Source organism: Chiloscyllium plagiosum, chromosome 41 (assembly GCF_004010195.1).
Source record: "Chiloscyllium plagiosum isolate BGI_BamShark_2017 chromosome 41, ASM401019v2, whole genome shotgun sequence".
NCBI lineage: Eukaryota > Metazoa > Chordata > Chondrichthyes > Orectolobiformes > Hemiscylliidae > Chiloscyllium > Chiloscyllium plagiosum.
Genome location: NC_057750.1, coordinates 17,104,718 through 17,129,604, shown reverse-complemented (window position 1 = coordinate 17,129,604; position 24,887 = coordinate 17,104,718). Strand labels below are relative to the sequence as shown.

At 41.0% G+C, this 24,887-nt stretch overlaps 1 protein-coding gene across 4 annotated transcripts in view; it reads left to right on the top strand.

The window, feature by feature from the left end:
* The window catches only part of rnaset2l (ribonuclease T2, like), a 53,465-nt gene that overhangs the window by 9,636 nt on the left and 18,942 nt on the right, over positions 1-24,887 (top strand). For 3 of the 4 annotated variants that reach the window (XM_043681027.1, XM_043681031.1, XM_043681029.1), the window contains exons 4-7: positions 4,183-4,247; positions 7,379-7,436; positions 13,914-13,978; positions 18,755-18,868. In XM_043681027.1, the coding sequence (XP_043536962.1) occupies positions 4,183-4,247; positions 7,379-7,436; positions 13,914-13,978; positions 18,755-18,868 (302 nt within the window). The remainder of the gene's footprint in view (positions 1-4,182; positions 4,248-7,378; positions 7,437-13,913; positions 13,979-18,754; positions 18,869-24,887) is intronic. The other variant, XM_043681028.1, reaches the window with a different exon arrangement.

Below are 24,887 nucleotides of genomic sequence, written 5' to 3'. Positions count from 1 at the left end.
CAGCGGGTACTAGGAAAACAAATTAAATATTGGCCTTTATTTCAAAGGGAATGGAGTATAAAGGTAAGGAAGTATTGCTAAAACTATACAAGGCATTAGTTAGACACAATTGGAATACTACAGACAGTTTTGAACCCTTTACCTAAGAAAAGATACACTGATTTTGGAGGCAGTCCAGAGAAAGTTCACTAGACTGATAGTAGGTATGGAGAGAGTGTCTTATTAGGAAAGATTGGGTAGATTAGGTCTGTTTTTATTAGAATATAGAACAATGAGAGACTACCTTATTGAAATATACTGGTTCCTTGGAGGACTTGACAGATAGATGTTTCCCTTTGTGAGAAATTATACTATGATTTTCTTTACTAACTCACTCAGAAGTGCTCTATGTTTACTGCAAGTATCCCCTGCTTTTCAGAAGTTTGCTTTAGGCCAGTTTGCTTTTATGAAAGACCTACATCAGTACTGTTGTTGCTAACCAAAAGAAATCCAAAGAAGATTTTCGCTTTTATGAAAGAAGGTGAAATGTTTCCCATATAAATTAATGCTTCTTTGCTTTACGCCATTTTGGCTTATGAAAGGAACACTCTACTTTTGGATAGCGGGGGATATCTATATACCATGTTTGCATTCATTCATTCATAACTCTTTACTAAGTCACTCACAAGCACTCTATGTTTACTATACTGCATTTCCATACACTCATTCAGAAAACCATGTTTTTAATAGTACATTTTACTCTTACAAGATTAACTAAATTAAACATGCCTTCCAGCTCATTACAGTTTCTTTACAACTTCCAATTCTTATAAGCCCCATACTGCAAGCAGCGTTTAGATCAAACGCTACCCCTGAATAGGTGTTAATACTGTAACCTACTCAGAACAATGCCCCTCTTGCCATCATGTCTCCATAACTCACTCAAAACTATGGAAAGATTACAATATTAATTAGCCCTTAGCAACCATCTCTTGGGACCTTAATAGGTTGCAGGACATCAAACAGTTTCCACTACTGGCATGTCCCTACAGTCAGTTGCTCATTATCTCTGAAATTTCCTTATACACTACCATGCCGACCAGATATCCCAACCCAATCTAGTCCTATCTATGGAAACAGACCCTTCGGTCCAACCCGTCCATGCCGATCAGATATTCCACCCCAATCTAGTCCTACCTGCCAGCACGCGGCCCATATACCTCCAAACCCTTCCTATTCATATATCCATCCAAACGCCTCTTAAATGTTGCAATTGTACCAGCCTCCACCACATCTTCTGGCAGCTCATTCCATACACGTACCACCCTCAGAGGAAAAAGTTGCCCCTTAGGTCTCTTTTATATCTTTCCACTCTCACCCTAAACCTATGCCCTCTAGTTCTCTCTGATCTCAGGGAAAAGCCTTTGTCTATTTATCCTATCCATGCCCCTCATAATGACTCTATGACTACCTATTTCTATAACACTGTGCTACCTATTTTTAACTTTTATTTAGGACTGCCATCTTGTACTAACATATAGATTTATAGTTCTAAAATACACATTACATAGGGCCACTACCTCCTTTAAGACATTTACTATCAAAACAGCGCTTCCATGAAACTGCACGAATAAATGTGTAAGAACTGTCAAAATTGGCAAATGAAATCTCACAACCCAGCTGCAGAAGATCAGTTTAATATCCTCTATACTTTTATTTAGTACACATATCATTTCTCACTTATTTAGATCATATGGGTCTAGTATTTTTGCTAGACCCATATGATTCTTCTTGACCTCTCCGCCTCCATCCTACTCCGACCCAACACCCTCACTTTGACCTCTTTCCACCTATCACATTTCCGACTCCCCTCCTCCAAGTCCCCCCTCCCTACCTTTTATCTTCTCCTGCTGAACACTCTCTGCTCATTCCTGAAGAAGGGCCTGTGCCCGAAAAGTCGAAGCTCCTGTTCCCTGGATGCTGCCTGACCTGCTGTGCTGTTCCAGCAATAAAGTTTCAACTAGTATTTTTGCTAAAATTACTAACTTTAAAGACAAAAAGGACTGACTCCAAGCTGGCTGGTCACAGCCAGGGTACTGTGTATTAGTAAATAAAGGGTAATTTGATGATGGGACACCGGTCTCTGTGCAGTTATTTCAAGCACCCAAAGAGAGTTAATGTTTACTTGCAGAGGTCAGTGTTCAACTGCATTCCCACAATTCTGTGACAGATTGCAACTCAATTAATCTAAACGTTGCTGCTATGCAGGTTTAAAATGCAAAGACACCTGGTGCCAGCTTGTCTCACAAGTATATCAAATCCAGCTTTCCAAAGGTTACATGACCCTGTGTAACCAGTAAGTAAAATCATAGTGCCACTTTTGATCATCAAGTAGCAAAAGAACATCTCTTGGTACATTCTCCATCAGAGGGCAGTGTCCAAACTTTCATTTTTCACAGTTCATATTCTTTACTTTGCTAACTCTTTTGACAGAATATCTTCTTAGGTTAGACTTTGGCAGTCAGCTTACATGCCCTCATGCAGCAATATTCTTAAATTTAGTTGTAATAATATTTACCAAAATGCCACAGATGTAGCTAATCTCTGATTACATTGTCTTTGGAAAGTGTGCAGACCAGGGCATGGTTATAAATGTTAGCTGCCAACTGGATCTGGTACTTCCTTTTAGGAATATACAGGTCTCATGTCAATTCGAGGCTAACTAACTTCTATCCTTCATAAAGATGTGCTCATCAAAAACCTAATTATTTCTCATGTATCAAATCTCTTTCACCTATTATTCTAATGCTTGCTGACATTGACTGGCCACCCAGTTAGATATCACCTCAATTTGAAAACTCTGATCCTTGTTTTCAACTTCCTCCTATTTCTGTTATCTCCTCCATACCTAAAATTTTCATAATTAGCACCACCATCCAATTCAGTGTTGTAATGTTCTGTGTTGTTTGGGACCGGCACGGTGGCTCAGTGGTTAGCACTGCAGCCTCACAGCACCAGTGACCCAGGTTTGATTCCAGCCTTGAGTAACTGTATGGAGTTTGCACATTCTCCCTGTGTCTGCGTGGGTTTCATCCAGGTGGTCCGGTTTCCTCCCACAGTCCAAAGATGTGCAGGTCAGGTGAATTGGCCATGCTAAATTGCCCATTAGTCAGAGGGAGATGGATTACTCTTCAGAGGGTCGATGTGGACTTGTGGGGCTGAAGGGCCTGTTTCCACACTGTAGGGAATCTAATGTGCATCCTTGATTTTAATTATTCCACCATTAGCTGCTGTGTTTTCAGCTGTCTTAACCCTACATTCTAGAATTTTCTTCTGAAACCTCTGTGCCTCTGCTCTTACGATGATCATAACTCTACTTCTTGGAGCAGGATTTTAGCCATTTGGACTGATACCTCCCTGTTCAGTGTCATAAATGGTTTTGTTGACATTGCTCTTGTTAAGCAACAGGGTTGTTACCTCAAAGTCAACACGATAAGACATAAATGGATTTCTTTCTTTTTCTTAGTGTTCATTCGCTTTGACTTCATATCAGTGAGAGCACGATGAGGTCCTTAAGTGAGCAATATTTGGCCACTTAAGGGCATCAAGCGCCAGTATGTTGGGAATGTTGTGCACGGACCTTCCTGCCAAACGCTTAACTGGGGTGGAATCAAAAAGGAGTTGGTGTTCCCACCCATTGTGCTCCTACCTGATTAAATATCATCAAACTCATCAAAGGAGAGGGCAGAAGATTCTGTAGCTTTTCTTCTCCAAAACACAAAAGGTTAACATCATTAGATTCAAAGCTGTTGTGTATAAATTGCAGGTTGTGACACAGCAACCCCATTCATTTGGTTAGAAATGTGCCCAAAGTATATTTAATCCTCTCCATTTTGATCTAAGTGAAAGATAACCACTGTGAAGTGACACCACCCCACAGCAATGCATGCAAAACAGCTATCTCTACCAGACTCAATCTTTACCTGAATCTCTGTGGTAGCTCCTTAATATTGTTCCTCTGAAATGGTTCTAATTTTTTTTAGAAAAATAGATTATACTAAAGTACCACATTATCACTTGAACTTCTAAAAATATTTAACAATCTAATTATTTACAAATGCTGCCGAGTATTCAAGTGAAAGATCCATGACGCAGAAATAAATACAAAAAAAAACCTGAAAATAATTATTTTCATTCTTTTAGACTTTTTCAAAACATAAGTGCATGATTCCTGATCAGGTGGATGGCTGGACGATTCATGGACTGTGGTAATTAAAAATAAATATTAATTATTTATTAACTACTGTTATTTAGCATAAGTTCCATAATATCTGTAAGAGCTTAGCAGTTTAATTTTGCCACAGGCATATTGCAGGACTGATTGAGAATATTTTCACAAGACTCATTACAAATCAACCATTAAATGCCTTCCTTTCCATCAAAATGAAAAGCAGCTTCATTTTCGGATGGTTCGGATGCCTAGTTCACAATTCCTCTTTTGGGACAATAAGCACAGGAAGTCAATCTGAAGCTTCCATCTATGACATCTATCTTTTTATCCTCTATCATTACATTACAGGTATTTGAGGGAATCTCATCTCCGCAGTGAATTAGCATTCATTATGTGTGCAGGCTTTCTACCGATTTATGGTTTGGAAAGAATAGGTTTGAACATTAATGGTGTCTTTACTGTACTGTGTAAAAATTATTATAAAGTAGCCTTGGGGAATTAGGCATATTGTGCCCACTGGTAAGCTCAGTGCCAACCATGACTGCTGGATATGATGGCGTACAGCATATTTTATAGACATCAACTAAAATACACAATTATTTATTTTATTTTGATACTTTTTTAGTTTGGTTGAAGCATCTGATATTAGTCCGAAGATGGGTCAATGGACCAAAACGCTAACTCTTCACAGATGCTGTCAGATCTGCTGAGTTTCTTCATCAATTTGTTTTGTTTGTTTCAGATCTCCAGCATCCACAGTTCTTTGTTTTATATACCTGATATGGACTATAGTCTTCCACCATCTCCAAAAATTCTTAGATTGTATAGCTCATGCTATTGCAGTACCAAAATGTTATGAATCATGTAGTCTATTACTACATGGTTCCTTTTACATATCCCATTTCTAAAAATACATTCTGGTGCTGTATTCATAATAATTATTTTCATAGAGTCATAGAGATGTACCGCATGGAAACAGATCTTTGGTCCAACTCATCTATGTCAACCAGGTATTCTAATCTAGTCCCATTTACAGTCAGAATCATAGAGATGTACAGCATGGAAACAGACCCTTCGGTCCAACCTGTCCATGCCAACCAGATATCCCAACCCAATCTAGTCCCACCTACCAGCACCCGCTCATATCCGTCCAAACCCTTCCTATTCATATACCCATCCAATGCCTCTTAACTGTTACAATTGTACCAGCCTCCACCACTTCCTCTGTCAGCTCATTCCATACACGTACCATCCTCTGTGTGAAAAAGTTGCCCCGTAGGTCACTTTTATATCTTTCCCCTCTCACCCTAAACCTATGCCCTCTAGTTCTGGACTCCCCCACCCCAGGGAAAAGACTTTGCCGAATTACCCTATCCATGTCCCTCATAATTTTGTAAAGGTGTCTTTTTAAATGCTGTAATTGTACCAGCCTCCGCCACTTCCTCTGGCAGCTCATTCCATACATGCACCACCCTGTCTGTGGAAAAGTTGCTCCTTAGGTCCCTTTTATATCTTTACCCTCCCACCCTGAACCTATGCCCTCTAGTTCTGGACTCCCCCACCCCAGAGAAAAGACCTTGTCTGTTATTCCATACCCCTCATGACTTTGTAAACCTCTATAAGGTCACCCCTCAGCCTCCGACGCTCCAGGGTAAACAGCCCCAGCCTATTCAACCTCTCCCTCTAGCTCAAATCCTCCAACTCTGACAACATCCTTGTAAATATTTTCTGAACCCTTTCAAGTTTCACAACATCCTTCCGATAGGAAGACCAGAATTGCATGCAATATTCCAAAAGTGGCCTAACCAATGTCCTGTACAGCCACAACATGACCTCCCGATTCCAACACTCAATGCTTTGACCAATAAAGGAAAGCATACCAAATGCCTTCTTCAGTTTTCTGTCTATCTAATTGCATAGATATCTCTGAATTAATTATTAGTAGACTGCCTTCCCCCTCCACCACACCCCACCAATTATAAGTGAGAAACTTGATGGTAGACCAACTCCATCACCTTATCCACAATAATTTTCTCAACTGTACTATGTACTATTGTTAACTAACAAAATCGAGTTTCCAAACTAAAAAATATAAAATGCATTTTATTCATTACTTCATAGCTTTTAAATTTATAGTTATGACATTATTGAAGTCTTTTGCTAAGAGAAGGTTCACTATAGGCCACGATGTGTCCTTCAATATTACTTAGTAATCTCACATTTATCACTGTCTCTTCTATTAGCTTATTATATGTCCATCCTTTATTTCTTCTTTCTTTATGAAAAGATTTTACTCTTTTAGAAGACAGTTGACTTAATTGTCTATGTAACTTCAGCAGAATTGACTTTTTGATTTCTAACTTTCTACCTCTGATATCAATAATACTTCTTTAATGTCTTTCATTAAGAGGTTATATTCCATTAATGAAATACAATTATGTCCAAATTGTCTAACAATAGTTTTCGTCATTTTCCACATCCAGTTTCATCTGTGCTATCTTTATTGACGGTTTACATAATACCAAAAGTATTTCACTGAACACTACATCGGTGCTAATAAAACGATTGAATCTGGTTATTTTATAAGGAATTATCAGTCTTTTCAAAGATTCTAATATGTTATATTCCCCAACTCTGCAACTAGTGGAGCTGTCAAATTCCTGAACTTAGTCCTGATCCTTGTTACTAAGAATATTACCCTGCAGCTCAGAATTACTAGTTCAGTAGCATTACCTGAAGATCAACTCCAACCCACACTTGCTTCCCCACTCCGATTATGAAGGCCACACCTTTTGGACCACTGTTTTCCAAGGTGGTGAAGCAAGCCTGGAGATTTCCAATTCTCATGGCCTGACATGGGAGGGGAACTCCAGTCTCAGTCTTCGGGTGGGAAAAATTTGCATTTTGATTAGAATAAATGATACAGCATTTTTAAACAGTCATTTAATAGGATTGTACATGTTTATGTGGGTACAATATGCTAACTTTGATTGACGGCTGGAGTCATTTGTTCTGGCCAAATTGACATGGTTGAATTCGCAATTTTAATAGATGTATTGGTTAGATTGGAATTCTCAAATAGAATTGAATGAGTTGACTATTATAATTGTGCTTCACTGGACTCAACAACTATCCAGAATTAAATGCATAACTTTTATTTAATTCCAGGCCAAATGGGAAAGAATCCTGCAATCGTACTTGGAAATTAGCTCAAAAGGATATTGGGGTAAGGAAAAAAATCAAATGAAGTGGTCACATCACTTCTTCCACCTGGACACATCTTCCAGTCATGAACAATTATATGATACTGTTGTTCCCAAGAAAATGACCCAGAAAAGCACCTTGATTCGCCAACAGATACCTGGAGCTGCTGATGGATGAGGTGGTTTACATTTACATAACTATCATTCCTGAAGAAGGGCTTATGCCCGAAACGTCGATTCTCCTGTTCCCTGGATGCTGCCTGACCTGCTGCGCTTTTCCAGCAACACATTTTCAGCTACATTTACATAACCACTGGATGCCTCAAAGTGCTTTACAAATAAAGTAGGTTTTGACATACAGTCAGTGCTCCCTTGCAGCAAACACAGCAGCCAATTTAGGCTCATTAAAAAACCAACAAACAGTTGGAATTAATGTCCAGACAATCTGTTTGTGAGGGATGAATGTTCACCAAAAAGCCAAAGGTATCTTCCCTACTCTTCTTCAAAATAGATCTATGGGAGATTTTACATTTACATATTCAAGTAAATGGAGCTTTGGTTTAAGGTATCATCTGAAATATAGTATCTTTGTTATTGCAATGCTTCCTCAGTGCTGTATTGGAATGTCAGCATGGGGTTCTGTGCTCAAGCCCTGGAGTGAGATTTCAAACTGGAATCTTGTGAATGATGACAAGTGTGCAGCCAATAAAGCCAGAGTTGACATGGGGAGAATAAATAATTTGACATGATGAACATGTAAGTTTTTTAAAAAGTTGAGTTAAAACAGGAATCAGTGTCATCAGACAATAGGCAGCTTGCCAGCAGTAGAGATTTTGCATTGATTTGAACTGTGGAACCTAAATACTAAATTTGCAGAATCTCAGTTTGGCAGATGTTTCTAAGATAAAAATGTAAACTATATTTTCATCAAGAGATTTAACTGTGAGTATATCACACCATTATCACTGGTGATCAAACAAAATTCAAAAATTCCAAAATACAAAATTCAGCAGCGCAAATGCAGAATGATGAATGTTTTGGAAATAAACTATAACTATGTATCAGAATTTCTGATAATTAATTATTGGACTGGTAGATATTTATGAGTTAAAAGATGAATCAAAAGGCTGAATTTTCCCATTTCTTGGCAAGTGTGTACTATCGTGTGGTTCATGTTCCCAGTCTGCCATGAAGCATGGCAACTTTTCACATGCAATCTTCTGCTCTTCATCTCATTAATTATGAAATCAACCTCCTTGGCCCCCGTCTGATGGAACTGTGCAGCCGGAGAGGTGGAAGTGTTCCCTGAAACTGGGATTTTGCGACGTTCACGTTGCTGGTGCCATATTTGGACCCTGGCTGGGCACCACTTCAGATGCTGCAACTCTGTGATCCTGCATTGTTAGCTCCAAGAAAATGGCTCAGAGAAGCTTGGTTTGCCATCAGACACCTGGAGGTTCTACTGGGTCAGGTGGAAGTAAGGAGCAGCGCAGTGGTTAGCACTGTGGCCTCACAGCACCAGGAACCTGGGTTTGATTCCACCCTCCAATGACTGTCTGTGGAAACATTGGGAAGAGGAGATTTACCAGGATGTTGCCTGGCATGGAGGAAAGGTCTTATGAGGAAAGGCTGAGGGACCTGAGGCTGTTTTTGTTAGAGAGAAGGTTAAGAGGTGTCTTAACAGAGACATACAAGATCATCAGAGGATTAGATAGGGTGGAGTGTGAGAGCCTTTTTCCTTGGATGGTGATGGCTAGCACGAGGGGACGTAGCTTTAAATTGAGATATAAGATCATAGATATAAGACAGATGTCAGAAAAAGTTTCTTTACTCAGAGAGTAGTAAGGGTGTGTAACGCCCTGCCTACAACAGTAGTAGCCTCACCAACTTTAAGGGCATTTAAATTGTCTTTGGATAAACATATGGGTCATAATGGAATAGTGTAGGTTAGATGGGCTTCAGATTGGTTTCACAGTCGGCGCAACATCAAGGGCCGAATGGCCTGTAGTGCACTGTTATATTCTATGTTCTATGTGGAGTTTGCACATTCTCCCTGTGTCTGCATGGGTTTCCTCCAGGTGCTCTGGTTTCCTCCCACAGTCCAAAGATGTGCAGGTTAGGTGGATTGGGCCATGCTAAATTGCCCATAGTGTCGGGATTTGTAGGCTGTGTGGATTATGGGAAATGCAGAGATAGAAGACAGGGGTGGTGGGTCTGGGTGGGATGCCCTTCGGAAGGTTTGGATGGGCCAAGTGGCCTGCTTCAACACTGTTGGTAGCCTATCGTTCTATGAAGGAAGTGAAATAACTGCACAGAGGCTGGTCTCCCTCCACCAAGTCACCCTTTATTTACTTGTGCATAGTACACTGTCTGTAGCTAGCCAGCTTGGAGTCAGTCCACTGAACTGAAAAAATTCGAAATCCCCTGTTTATATATTTTTTAACCCCCACACTACCACCTAAGTGCACTAGTGCTAATCCCCTGTTTATATTTTTTCCTCTTGTTTTTTTAAATTTTTTCCTTATTAATTTTTTTTTCTTTCTTTTTTTCCCCCCACACTACATCCTAACTGCGGTAGTGCTTTTTTTTTTCCCAGCACCCATGGTGTGCGTGTATAGGTGTGAGACACAGTGAAAGACACAAAGTGCACAAATCTTTATTCAAATTCCACCACCAGGAAGATAGGAAAACACCCGGGTGGCCAATGACAAACACTGCCCTTCACATCAAAGGGCAGTGCTGTGTGATCAAAACAGTGAAGGGGAGGGGAGGGACTAAATCAAAATAGAGTTGGAGGGAGAAATGAATCCCCTGTTTATTTTTTTTCTTTTTTTTTCTTATTCTTTTTGGAAGATAGGAAAACACCCAAGTGGCCAGTGACAAACACTGCCCTTCACATCAAAGGGCAGTGCTGTGTGATCAAAACAGTGAAGGGGAGGGTAGGGACTAAATCAAAATAGATATTTATATTATTGATCGTCAACCTCCTGTTTATATATTTTTTTCTTTTTTTTTCCACCTAAGTGCGGTAGTGCTTATTTTTTTCCCCCAGCACCCATGGTGTGTGTGTGTGCAGGTGTGAGACACAGTGAAAGACACAAAGTGCACGAATCTTTATTCAATTTCCACCACCAGGAAGATAGGAAAACACCCGGGTGGCCAGTGACAAACACTGCCCTTCACATCAAAGGGCAGTGACACTTCCCTTTTTTTAATTTTTATTTTTTTCTTCTTTTGTTTTGGTCGAAACTCCCCCCCTTTTTTTTATTTAAATATTAACCCCCACACTACCACCTAAGTGCAGTAGTGCTTATTTTTTCCCCAGCACCCATGGTGTGTGTGTGTGCAGGTGGGAGACACAGTGAAAGACACAAAGTGCACGAATCTTTATTCGATTTCCAAACCAGGAAGATTGGAAAACACCCGGGTGGCCAGTGACAAGCACTGCCCTTCACATCAAGGGACAGTGCTGTGTGATCAAAACAGTGAAGGGGAGGGTAGGGACTAAATCAAAATAGAGTTGGAGGGAGAAATCCCCTGTTTATACTGGTCAGTCAGGTCTTCCTAATTGGCCCAGGTTAAGAATCCCAATCAAGGACTTCGTAGTCAACAAGATCCACCTGGTTCCAATCACTACACGAGGGGAATGCAATTTCCTGCTGACTGGCAAAGAAGGCTATTAGCGCTGAAAATGTGTTGCTGGAAAAGCGCAGCAGGTCAGGCAGCATCCAAGGAGCAGGAAAATCGATGTTTCGGCAGGGCTCATGCCCAAAATGTCGATTCTCCTGCTCCTTGGATGCTGCCTGATCTGCTGCGCTTTTCCAGCAACACATTTTCAGTTCTGATCTCCAGCATCTGCAGTCCTCACTTTCTCCTAAAGGAGGCTTTTACACCAGTCTCAGCCAACCTGAAGTAAGATAGCAGACCAGGTCATAAGCCCTTCTTATGCCCGAAACGTCTATTCTCCTGCTCCTTGGATGCTGCCTGACCTGCTGCGCTTTTCCAACAACACATTTTTGAGCTCTGATTCTCCAGCATCTGCAGTCCTCACTCACTCCCTTGACTGTTCAGTGTATCAAATTGGCAAGCTGCCTGCCTCTCCTTCTACATTAAATGCAATGCAAGCCTCAGAGTCTGACAGGCTCCAGGTAAGTGCTAAGAAGTTAAGCTAAGAGAAAGGACAATATAGTGAAGAGGTGGCACAGACAGAATTTGTTGTGTTTCTAACCCCCCATTCATCCGATCTGTCATGTAGCCTTTTTTTTGTTCAAGTGGAAATGTGCCACTGTTATCTTTCCTATATGCCCATCATAAATATATTTTCCCTTTTTGTGTTTTAAATATTCCAAGCAAATCTTGCAACCCGATCAAAGTTCTGAAATCAGTCCAAGATCACTCCCTATATGACCTTAACTAGTTCCCAAATTTTTAATAGCCTGGTATACAATACATGTGAAATCTTCCAGGGCAACTTAGTGGGCGGCACGGTGGCACAGTGGTTAGCACTGCTGCCTCGCAGCGCCAGAGACCCGGGTTCAATTCCCGACTCAGGCGACTGACTGTGTGGAGTTTGCACGTTCTCCCCGTGTCTGCGTGGGTTTCCTCTGGGTGCTCCGGTTTCCTCCCACAGTCCAAAGATGTGCAGGTTAGGTGAATTGGCCATGCTAAATTGCCCGTAGTGTTAGGTAAGGGGTAAATGTAGGGGTATGGGTGGGTTTCGCTTCGGCGGGTCGTTGTGGACTTGTTGGGCCGAAGGGCCTGTTTCCACACTGTAATCTAATCTAATCTAACTCTTTCTACTGGCAGGATGCAATTTATGTGTTTTTGAACTTCTGAGTATGTGAAGTGTTTCCTCCCCAAAATTGGTTACAGAATGTTTACAAGGCAACAAGAGAACAAGGATTGTGTTCTCTTTCTTTTAAGATCTCCTGATTTTTAGAAATGAGAATTCTTAGTTATTAAGATGACGAGCTACAGAACCTAACCTGAAGCATGTCCTTTGCAGCTACACTAAACAAGATGTACTGGCATACTGTACATTGATGAGCTGATTATTCACTTTTCTAAGAAGAAGAACCCATCAATACTTTATCCTCTGAGATACATTGCTTTTTTTAGAGTCAGCATGGAAACAGACCGTTCAGTCCAACCCGTTCATGCCGACCAGATATCCCAACCCAATCTAGTTCCACCTGCACTCAAAAAACTCAATCAAGTTTGTGAGACATGATTTCCCACACACAAAGCCATGTTGACTGTCCCTAATCAGTCCTGGCCTTTCCAAATACATGTACATCCTGTCCCTCAGGATTCCCTCCAACAACTTGCCCATCACAATGTCAGACTAACTGGTCTATAGTTCCCTGGCCTGTCCTTACCACCCACTGAGGTTCATCTTGTACAGCTCCATGATGCAGCATTCTGCGCTCTCCACATTGTTCCCAGAGATGTGCATCTAGACAAACATCAACTAAGCCTGGAGGAGCACAGCCAGTCAGGCAGCATCAGAGGAACAGGAGAGTCGATGTTTCGAGCATAAGCCCTTCATCAGGAAAGGTGCTGTTCGCTACTACTCCTCAGATGCTGCCTGACCTGCTGTGCTTTTCCAGCACTACACTCTTCGACCCTGATCTCCTGCATCTGCAGTCCTCACTTTCTCCTAAGCCTGGAGGATCCTCAGTGAAAGATACTCTTTCTAAAACTTGCTGGTCCTCCAGTGTAAGGAGTTGTCTTTGATCGAGTGTTGCACTTTGGCATATTCCAAGATGACATGCTGACGGACACACTGAAGCTTGGGGCAACCATTTCAGAGATGCAGCGGAGAAAGATCACCATCTGAGGCTGTTCAGGCACAGTACACTGAGGGTCTGCAAACTGTAATATTTGTCAGGCCATGTACTTCATAAAGCATGTATGTTGCAAATCAAAAATATTAAAAATTTAATGGGGCACCTTGGAGTGAAGATGTTATGTAGAGAACTTCACACCCTATTTGTAATTATACATTTTTTCCCATTGGCTTGCATTCTTGACATGGAATGTATTTGTTAAATATGAAAACTGTTATAGTCATACAAGTTGAATTTTATCACAGGTTCTGTAATGTTCAAGTCAAAGTGTTTTTGTAATATATTTTGTTTGCAAATTTTATGAATAAACTATATTTTTGGGAAAAAGAATAGTTTATTTCCAAAGTAATGTTTCTCTTAGGCTGAAAGTACTTCTTCACCCGCATGGATATTGTCACATTATTCCCAATAACTGTAGAATTTCTAAATTTGGATCTATTTCCTCTTATGTTAAAAATATATACAAATTCTATCCCAAAGTCCTAAAAGGACTAGAGAATGCTTAATTCAGCTCCATTTTTATTTTATTATGTCCACTCTTGCACTATACTTATAAGCCATAGTGTTTGATGCTGTTGCAATTTTTGTGCATAGAACATCATTGAGAAAAATGGAAATCTGATTTTCAATTCTCTCGTTACTCTATTTCAGGATCTTTGGACTGACATGAGGAAGTACTGGCCAAGTCTGATTAATGAAGATCCTTTTAAGTTTTGGTAAGTAGTGTCTATCACAATGACTGCATTAATAGTTTTACAAGCTGCTAGCTGACTGTGATAGATTCAGGCAGGATTTGAGAAATCACTATCTGATCAGCGGCACGTTACTGTAGTTAGTGATGGGGCTATTGGGTGAATGGGATATCTTTTGAGACCCTCATGCATATTTCTGTGAGGTGGTTAGAGAGCAACACTGGAAGGTGCTGTTTTTCTCTCAGTCACCCGCTGTTGCACAGCAGGGTCAACATCAACAGCAGAGGGGAGATAAATGAACAGTGCAAATAAACTTCATAGTCTTATTGATGATTCTCATATTGTTCTATTCCCTCCCACATTTATTAGAAACTATGAATTAGTGCCAAAACGTTTGAAAGAAATAAAATTCTTCATCCTATAACATGGTATAATATGTATGCGCATTATCACGTGTCACCGCAACTGAATATTAATTAGAGTTGGGCTCTTAAGCTGTTGACAGATTCAGGAAAACTCAAATACTTCTGGGCTAGATTTCCTTTAGATTTCCTGCTGCAATGCTGAAAGAAACACCAATGTTACATTTTGTATAATTTTCAAACAAACACACTTGACAAGTGCAATGTTCAGACCTAAGCAACCAAAAATAATTCACGTAAAAGCAAAATGCTGCAGATGTTGGAGATCTGAAACAAATCAAATGCTGGAAAACTGAGTCTCAGGCCAGGCCCATCAGCAACTGCAATATGCTATGAATCACTGAGAACATTAACGAGTGTTTGTAAATTGTACTGTAAGTGCATACAGTTTGCTGGATGTTCTGGAATGCCCAAATGAAAACAAGCTGAGAGCACAACGGCAATTCAGAGGATAAAGAAATTCCCTTCAAGTGCCAAAACTGATTGCTTGCCTAATTGTGTGAAAGGATTGCTTGCAAAGGTTATACTGAGAGATTATTTTCACTATCTTAAAAGTGACTGCCATTATTGTGTAGAGTTGTGTGTCTAATTTCCATTTTGCAGCTATGATCCATCATCGGTATAGGAGTCTCTATACTGTTTTAGGTTGCATCTCAGATGGGGACCAAATGACCAACAGCATCAATAACACTAGCAGCAAGAGCACTACCAGCAGCATCTTTCTCCTCACAGATCTACCTCTCCACAGGAGAAATGGGATAAGAGCAGCTTATAGGAAATGATAGCCACAGCACAGGACGTACAGAAAAATAATCACCTTCCTGGTCATGTTGGAGCAGCAGTGCCTCAGCAGGCTTAGGGTCTCACATCAGAGATGCTGCCAAGTGCCTTTGGTGGTCACCACCACACTCAACCTTTTTGTTTCTTCATCCTGCTATGCCACAGGTATTGCAGGACCTTGCAGTGAACTGGACACAAATGCATCATACAGATGAAATGCTTTTTATCAATGTCCGCTTTACCATCAATTATGTCCGAATGAGCAAGTGCTTGGGTTTGCAGTACTGGGTGGTTTTCCCCAGGTGCAGGGCATTATAGACCACACACGTGTGGCAAGTGGCCATTAAGGGACAGTCAGATCGTCAACGAACCAGAAAGGCTTCGACTCCACCAATGTAAAGGTGGTACACAACTTAAAAAGATTGTGCCAGTGTGCACAAGATTCATGGAAAACTGCCATGATGCTTTTTTCTTGCTCCAGTTCACTGTCCCTGATCAAAGCAAACATTCCAGCTGGATGCTCAGAGATAACTGGCAGCCACTTTTTTATTTGATTCACTTGTGGGCTGTGGGCATCAATGGCTAGCCAGCATTTATTGCCTATCCCAAGTTGCTGTTAAGAAGGTGGTGCTGAGCTGCCTTCTTGAACTGCTACAGTCCACGATGCCGTTAGGGAGGGTGTTCCAGGAATTTGACCTGGTGACAGGTAAGGAACAGTGATATATTTCCAAGTCAGGACGGTGAATGGCTTGATGAGGAACTTTCAGGTGGTGGTGTTCCCAAGTATCTGCTGCCCTTACCCTTCTAGATGGAAGTGGCTGTGGGTTTAGGAGATGCTGTCTAAGGATTTTAGGCGAATTTCTGCAATGAATCTTGTAGATAGTACACACTGTTGCTACTGACAATTGTTGATAGGAGGAGTGGATACTTGTGGATATGGTGCCAATCAAGTGGACTGCTTTGTCCTGGGCACTGTCAAGCTTAGAGTGTTGTTGGAGCTGCATCCTTCCAGAAAAGTGGGGAATCTTCCATCACACTTCTAATCTGTGCCTTGTCGACAGTGAATAGGTTTTGGGGAATCAGGAGGTGTATTAATCGCCATAATATTCTTCGCCTCTGACCTGCTCTTTTAACCATTGTATTTATATGCTGAATCTAACTGAATTTCTGGTCAATGGTAACCCCCAGGATGTTGATAGTGTGGAATTCAGTGGTGGTACACCATTGAAAGTCAAAGGACAGTGGTTAAATTGTCTCTTATTGAAGATGGTCATTGCCTGGTATTTGTACAGCGAGAATGTTACTTGCCATTTGTCAGCCCAAGCCTGGATATTGTCCAGATCTTGTTACATTTGAACATGGACTGCTTTGATATCTGAGGAGTAGCGAACATTGTGCAGTTATCGCAAACATTCCCATTTCTGACCTTACCATGGAGGGAAGGTCATTGATAAAGCAGCTGAAGATGATTAGGCCGAGGACATCATCCTGAGGAGCTCATGTAGAAATATCATGGAGCTGAAATGACTGACCTGCAATAATCACAACTATCTTCCTATGTGCCAGATTACAAAATTACGTTTGAGTGCAATTCTGCTGCTGTTTATGACCAACGGAACCTCATGGATGCCCAGACATGAGTTGTTATGTCTGTTTGAGGTCTATCCCATTTCGCATGGTGATAGTGCCACACAACACAATGGAGAGTATTCTCAACTTGAAGGCAAGACTTCATCTCCACAAGGACTGTGCAGTGGTCACTCTTACCAATAACATCATGGGCAAATGCAATTGCAGCTGACATTTTGGTAAGGATGAGGTCATATATATTTTCTCTCTTGTTGGTTACCTCACTACCTACCACAGACCCAGTCTAATAGCTAAGTTCTTTAGGACCTGATTAGCTTGGTCAGTAGTGCTGCTACTGAGCTACTCTTAGTGCTGGACATTGAAATCCTCCAGCCAAGTAAAGGCAACAGATTAGAGCCAAGAAAAACCCAAGCAATGAACACAAGAATGAAAGCCATATGACAAGCAACTGTGTTACTCAGCAAGTAAATGACACAATTAAGGTACAGATCTGCTGCTTCAATAAACTTGGAGCAGCCCTTCGAAATGGACTACTATGACGACTGTGGTGTGCTGAGTTAAATTCGAAAAGTACTTTTAACCAACCTGTTTGGGTGTGGTATGACATATCTCCATTGGCACCAAATCTGCTGAGATATGGACTTTCAGGAATAACAAGGTGTGGAGCATATAATATATTCAGAAGACAAGTAAGAGAATAAGGAATGGATTCAGCCAATGCAACATCAGCAGAGCACATTTCTGTCCAGGATGGCATGAGTTATTATGGTAATGGAGGGAGTTGTAAGAAGTGAAAGTATTATTAGCTGATCCCTGGTTTCCTTGTCCCCTTTCATCATCCTGTGATTCAAATACCTCTGTTTCACATGAAGACTTGGTAATGCTGTCCTACACGCAATGCCCTCAGATACTGAAAAGAATTCCATGAAATTAGTCCTAACTAATGAGTTATTGCTTTAGTCCATCAAAGTCTACAGCCAAAAATTTATTCAGTTGCTTTTAACTGAAGACCAGATCAACATATGGTGCCATGTATTCTTGTGTGACACAGAAACCTGATAACTTAATTTCTTCCTCCAATAACAGGGGCAGTATTTTTATTCTTTAATGGAATATCTTATTCACAGAAATCAAATGTTACATCCACTGAATCTGATGAAACTCCATTCGTGTATGGAACCGTATAATTTGTCACTTTTTTATCTGTGACTACACAAATAAAATGTATGGGATGCAGTTAGTTTTCCAAAGTTGAATTTGAAGTATAAAATTCAAATTAGGTTTATTGTCACATGTACTCAAGTACAGAATTATAGAAGCACAGTGAAAAGTTTACAATGTCACCCACATGGCGCCATCTTTAGATTAGATTAGATTCCCTACAGTGTGGAAACAGACCCTTCAGCCCAACCAGTCCACACCAACCCTCTGAAGAGAACCATTTCCCTCTGACTAATGCACCTGACACTATGGGCAGTTTAGCATGGCCAATTCGCCTGACCCGCACATCTTTGGACTGTGGGAGGAAACTGGAGCACCCAGAGGAAACCCACACCAACATGGGGAGAATGTGCAAACTTCACACAGACAGTCACCTGAGGCTGGAATTGAACCCGGGAATCTGTTGCTGTGAGGCAGCAGTGCTAACCACTGAGCCACCATGCTGCCCTTTGGTACAAATCTTAGATATAAAATAGAGAAATAAAGAAAAAAAAGTTACAGTTACATGTCACCATACAGTTATTCATTGTATAAGTTAGAAAAATAAGAAATAAAGTTAAAAAAGATATATATTACATCTTTCTATAAAGAACCTAAATCAACGCAGGGGGCTTTCACACATGGTCTGGACTCACAAGCTGCTGACCACCTGCATCAGTCCCCAGTTCAACACTGGCCAACCTTGCTCTGCTCAGGCCTCCAGTCAGATGTACTAAATGACCTGTTTCTTTTGATGTTAGTGTCAGAAATATATACTATGATTTAAAGATTTTTCCCTATATTTCAGGCAAAGAGAATGGACCAAACATGGCACCTGTGGAACCTGCGCTAAAAACATGTCTTGCCCACACAAGTATTTCAGCCTGGCGCTGGAACTTCGGACAAAGGTCTCCATCGATGAGTGAGTTATGTTGTCAGTGTGTCAAGTAAAAGCTCAGGTCAGTCAGTCTTAATGGAAAGTTGTCATTCTAATCAGACAGACCCAAAATATTTATCAGTTTACGAGTGACAGATTGAACATTGATACTATGGTGTAGTGGTAATACCATGAGGCAAGTACTCTAAGGGCAAATGTTAATTCTTGGAGACTTGGGTTGCTGCGCTTTTCCAGCAACACATTTCCATCTCTGATCTCCAGCATCTGCAGACCTCATTTTCTCTTCAAAATATTTATCAGTTTACTAGTGACAGATTGAACATTGATACTATGGTAATACCATGAGGCAAGTACTCTAAGGGCAAATGTTAATTCTTGGAGACTTGGGTTCAAATCCCACTATGCAGGATGGCAACATTTAAATTCAACTAATAAAAAATCCGGAATGTAAAAGGTAGTCTCTTTTCCAATCATTCTGTACAAAACATAATGACACTTCTCTGGCACAGGTAGGACTTGAACTCAGAACTCGTGGCTCCAAAGTAGGGACTTACCACTGTGCCTTAAAAACCAGTCCCTATAATGATGACCATGAAACTTCAATGATGCTCCCCTTCCAATCAACTCTGACCGGCTCCTTTATAGTTACCTTTATTCAATTGTAATACCATTATTGAATATTGAACATAACAGTGCAGTACAGGCCCCTTCAGCCTTCGATGTTGCGCGACCTGTAAAACCAATCTGAAGCCCATCTAATCTACACTGTTCCACTTTCACCCATATTTTAATCCAATGACCATTTAAATGCCCTTAAAGTTGGTGAGACGACTACTGTTGCAGTCAGGGCTTTCCACGCCCTTACTACTCTCTGACATCTGTCCTATATCGCATTTTATCTGATTCAATCTTCTCCATCTCAAACTGCAGGGTGAATTCTATCATACAATTGTCACCGTCCCCTAGGGGTTCCTTCACTATGAGCTCCCTCATCAAGTCTGCCTCATTTTACATTATCAAATTCAGAATTGCCAGTTCCCTAGTGGGTCCTACAACAAACTGTTCCAAAAAATATCTTGTAGAAAATTCATGAATTCCTTTTCTTGAACTCTGCTGCCAACTGATTTTCCCAGTCCATCTGCATACTGATGTCCCCCATCATTACCGTAAAAGTGTCTTTCTTTCATGCCTTTTCTATCTCCTGAGTTATTTTCTTCCCCACATCCCGACTACAGCTAGGAGGCCTGTATAGAACTCACATTAGGATCTTTTCTCCATTGCAGTTCCTCAACTCCCCACACAGATTCAATGTTCTCCTATTTTATATCACTTCTTGTTATCGATTTAATTTCAATTCTTACTACGAAGGTTACCTCACCCTCTCTTACCCATCTACCTGCTCTTTTGATAGAACTTCAGGATTCCTGAAGAAGGGCTCATGCCCAAAATGTCTATTCTCCTGTTCCCTTGATGCTGCCTGACCTGCTGCGCTTTTCCAGCAACACATTTTCAGCTCTGATCTCCAGCATGTGCAGTCCTCACTTTCTCCCGTATTTAGTTTCCAGCCCTGATCCCTTAGCAGTCAACTTTCTGTGATACCCACAACATCATACAAACTCATTTACCTTTCTTATATGTGATGGGTATTTAAGTACAACATTCTCAGTCCTGCACTGACTTCTTTCAGTTGTTCCCTTTTCTGCTGTGCCTGAAGTTAGATTCCTGACCCTGTCCTATTATTTGCTATGAGAGTTTTAACCTCCATGCAACTGAATCCACTTCCCAACTATTTAGTTTAAAGCTCCCAAATTACGTGATTCGCAAAGAAACTGATCTCAACATGATTCCGGTGGAACCTGTCCAATCAGAACAGCTCCCTCCTTCCCCAGTACCAATGCCAATGTCCTATGAATTTGAACCCGTTTCTCCCACATCAATCTTTCAGCCACACATTTGCCCCTTTAATCATGTTGACCACGTAAATATTTGCTTGTGGCTCAGGTAGTAATCCAGAGATTATTACCTCTTTGGTTCTGCTTTTTAATATAACACCTGGTTACTCATATTCACTCAACAGAATCTCTTTCATCTTTCTACCTGTGCTGTTGGTATCTACATGGACCACTACAACTGGATCTTTCCCCTCCCACTCCAAATTCCTCTACAACCCAGATGAGATATCCTGAACCTGGGCACCAGGCAGGCAACACAGCCTTCAGGACTCTTGATCCTGGCCACAGGCAAGAGTGTCTATTCCCCTGACTATACTATCCCCAGTCATAACTATATTTCTCTCGCATCTCGAATGGCTCCCTGTACAACAACGCTATGGTCAGTTTGCTCATCCTCCCTACGACACCCACTCTCAACCACATTGGAAGCAAAAATTTCAAGCTTATTAGACAAGCTCAAGGGCTGAGGCTCCTTTAGTACTACCTCGTGGATCCTGCTACATTCCTTGCTCATAGTCACACCCTCCTGTCTCTGACCACTGACCGAATTTAAGGTAGTTAACCTAGAGGGTGTGACTGCCTCCTGAAACACATTGTCCAGGTAAATTTACGTGTTGCAGTGATCGAAGCTCGGACTCCAGCTCATCAATCTGAATTGGAGTTCCTCAAGCATCCAACACTTGCTACAGATGTAGTCACTACTAACCACAATGGGGTCCACATCCAGTTCCCACATCATGTAATGACAATACCTCACCTGGTTCACATCATCTACTTTAATTACTTGGTCATTAATTTGATCTTTTAAAAAATTTGTACTACTTTTTAAATTTGTAGCCTGTAAAGATTTCTCTTACTTACCTTTAAACTGGAAGTAAGCTATAATATTAGTTAAATTAGTAGCTATCACCAACCAATGAATCTATGGTTTATCTGTGATGTCACTCTTCCGTGCTGGGCCCTTGCTTTTGGGCTTCAAATTATCCTGTAAAAAGACCTTACAAACTTGAGCCAAAAAAAATCAAGTTAAAAAGCACCACTTCAACTCTGTACTGAATTCTCATGTTGCCTCTAAATTCCCAAACTATATACTCATACGGTCTGTATCTTATGCCAGATGCAATCTCTCCTGACTGTTTGACGTTTACTGATCTTATACTTTCAGCGGGCCCTTTCTTAAACAGAACTGATGCATAGAACTCTTAAATCAAGTTCCCTATTCACGGAATGAGGGTGTCACTGGCCAGGCCAGCATTTATTGCCCATCCTTAATTGCCCAGAGGGCAGTTAAGTCTCACATTGCTGTGGATCTGGAGTTACATGTAGGCCATTTAAGGTAAGGATGGCAGTTTCCTTCCCTAAAAGGGGTTAGTGAGCCAGATGGGTTTTTCTGCCAAAGATTTTGTGATCATCATTAGACTCCTAATTCCAGATATTTATTGAATTCAAATTCCACAATCTGCTATGGTAGGATTTGAACCCGGCTCCTAGAATGTTATCAGAGTCTCTAGATTGATAGTCTAATGATAATACCATTGGGCAATCACCTACCCTTCATGGCACAATTCCTGCTTTTTCTAAGCACCTTAAACCATTGCCCAGTGATTCTCAACCCTAACATTATAAGGAACAGTTTTTCCCTCTCGATATGTCTAAGCCTGTTATGATTTTGAACACTTCTATAACATCTCTTCTTAAACTTCACTAAAGAGAACAATTCCAGCTTACCTTTCATTCCTGGAACCATTCTATAAAATATTTTTTGCACCAACTAAAACTAATGGCAAAGCAATTCAAAACAAAGATGCTCAAAAGCATGATTTGGAGGAGCACAAACATCTCAAAACATTATAGAGGTTTAGGTGTGATAATCCTTTTGCGGCCCCATGGGGAGCTCCTTGAGAAGCTCATGGAGTATGAGTTACCTTGGTATCAGCCCCATGGCCTTCCCAGTTGGAACTCATCACCGGAGCCCTTTATAAAGCAGACTCCCTCCCCCTCCAACTCCATTTTGATTTAGCCCCTTCCCTCTCAATCTATCTCCCACTCACTTCTGGTCTTTGCTTGTAAATATTTAATTGGAAACTGGTCAATTACTGCTGGTGATTAATAGTTAAAACAGAAAAATAAATACAAAAAAGTCACTGTAATTCAAAGTTTGTGAGAAGATTTATAGCTCGGGTGCTCATTGTTGTGATCCTGTTCGCCGAGCTGGGAATTTGTGTTGCAGACGTTTCGTCCCCTGTCTAGGTGACATCCTCAGTGCTTGAGAACCTCCTGTGAAGCGTTTCTGTGATCTTTCCTCCGGCATTATTAGTGGTTTGAATCTGTCGCTTCCGGTTGTCAGTTCCAGCTGTCCATTGCAGTGGCCGGTATGTTGGGTCCAGGGTCGATGTGATTATTGATTGGTTTTGCTCATGCTGGGTATCGGGTCCTTCGTTCTGGTGAGTTGTTATTTGAGAGTGGCTGTTGGTCTGTGTGCTGTTATGAGTCCTAGTGGTCGCAGTAGTCAGGCTGTCAGTTCGGAAATGCTCTTGATGAATGGTAGTGTGGTTATTCCTTTGGGTTATGGCATGTCCTCGTTCTGTTGTCTTTCCCTGAAGCATCTGTGGAGGAAATTGCGTGGGTATCCGTTTTTGGCAAATACATTGTATAGGTGTCCTTCTTCCTCTTTTTGCAGTTCTGGTGTACTGCAGTGTGTTGTGGCCCTTTTGAACAGTGTCTTGATGCAACTTCTTTTGTGTGTGTTGGGGTGGTTGCTTCCGGCACTACAAATGCCGGAGGAAAGATCACAGAAGCGCTTCACAGGAGGCTCCCAAGCACTGAGGATGTCACCTAGACAGGGCACGAAATGTCTGCAACACAAATTCCCAGCTCGGCGAACAGGACCACAACAGTCACTGTAATTTTAGTGTGGGAAACTCATTCAGTTCTGTATGATTGCACTTCTGGGTATAAATATGTATAAAAAAGTGGATCCACTTGCCCAACTTCATTTTGATTTAGTTGCTTCTCCCTCTCTCTACCTCCCTATTTACTGTTGATGGTTTGCATTGCCCTTGATGGGCTTTGCATGTAAGTATTGTTCTAAAGCGGAGGTTGACCTCCCTTTGAGAAGTAAAACCCAAACACTCAAAGAGGAACTCCTCACCCCATAATCTGTAAAAGGACTGTGAAAAGTGCCATAATCTGCTTTTTCAGCAACTTCTAGTGGTTAAATAAAATAAATCCCTGACACTCACTTTAAAATCACCAAGTAACAATTTATTTATCTAACTTATTTATCTAACTTCAGCAGATGCCGAAGGGGCCTGTTTCCACACTGTAAGGAATCTAATCTAATCTAAATTAACTAAACTATTAACAAATCAAACAAATCCCTTCCAACTACTTACTACTCCCAAATAAAACAAGATTCTAATGGTATGCTGTTCCAATAAATTCAAATCCCACTTCATACGAAAAGAAATTGAATTTAGTGTCTTGAAATTACGGCCAGGTTATGTGTCCTCCTGAATATTTCCTGCCTTCTCCGTTAATTCTTCTGAGAGGAATACCTTTTCCATCTTTGGTACCATTCTTATTTAGATGGTGCTTTCTCTAAGTCAGAGAGGAGGCTGTGAGAGCCAGCGATTCTCTCTCTCTCTCGAGAGAGAGAGAGCTGAGGGCCATTAGTTCTGGCAAATGGAAGCTTGCTCTGGGGTCTTTGTCCACCTACCTCCTTGTTTTATACCCTTGATGACATGTCAATATTTCTTACAATAGAGTTGGTCATATGTTGTCAAAACCATCAGATTTAATAGGTTTTTGGTATTTAAGTGCCTGGTTCAAATTGATTGGCTAAATTCAGAAGTCTGTTGTTTCGGTAAAAATTGCTGCTTGGCCTGCTGAGACAGCCTTTTGATACAAATGTATCCATTCAGGCTCTCTGAGTACATGCAAACTCAAGCTGTTGTTCACAGACATCTCTAAATCTCTAAGCACCAAAAGAAAGCACCATCTTTTAAAGGGACCAAGCAATGCTTTCTCCCCTAATATTTTACAATTTTACAAACACCAAATTATAACTTCCTGCCTCCCAATCTCAATTA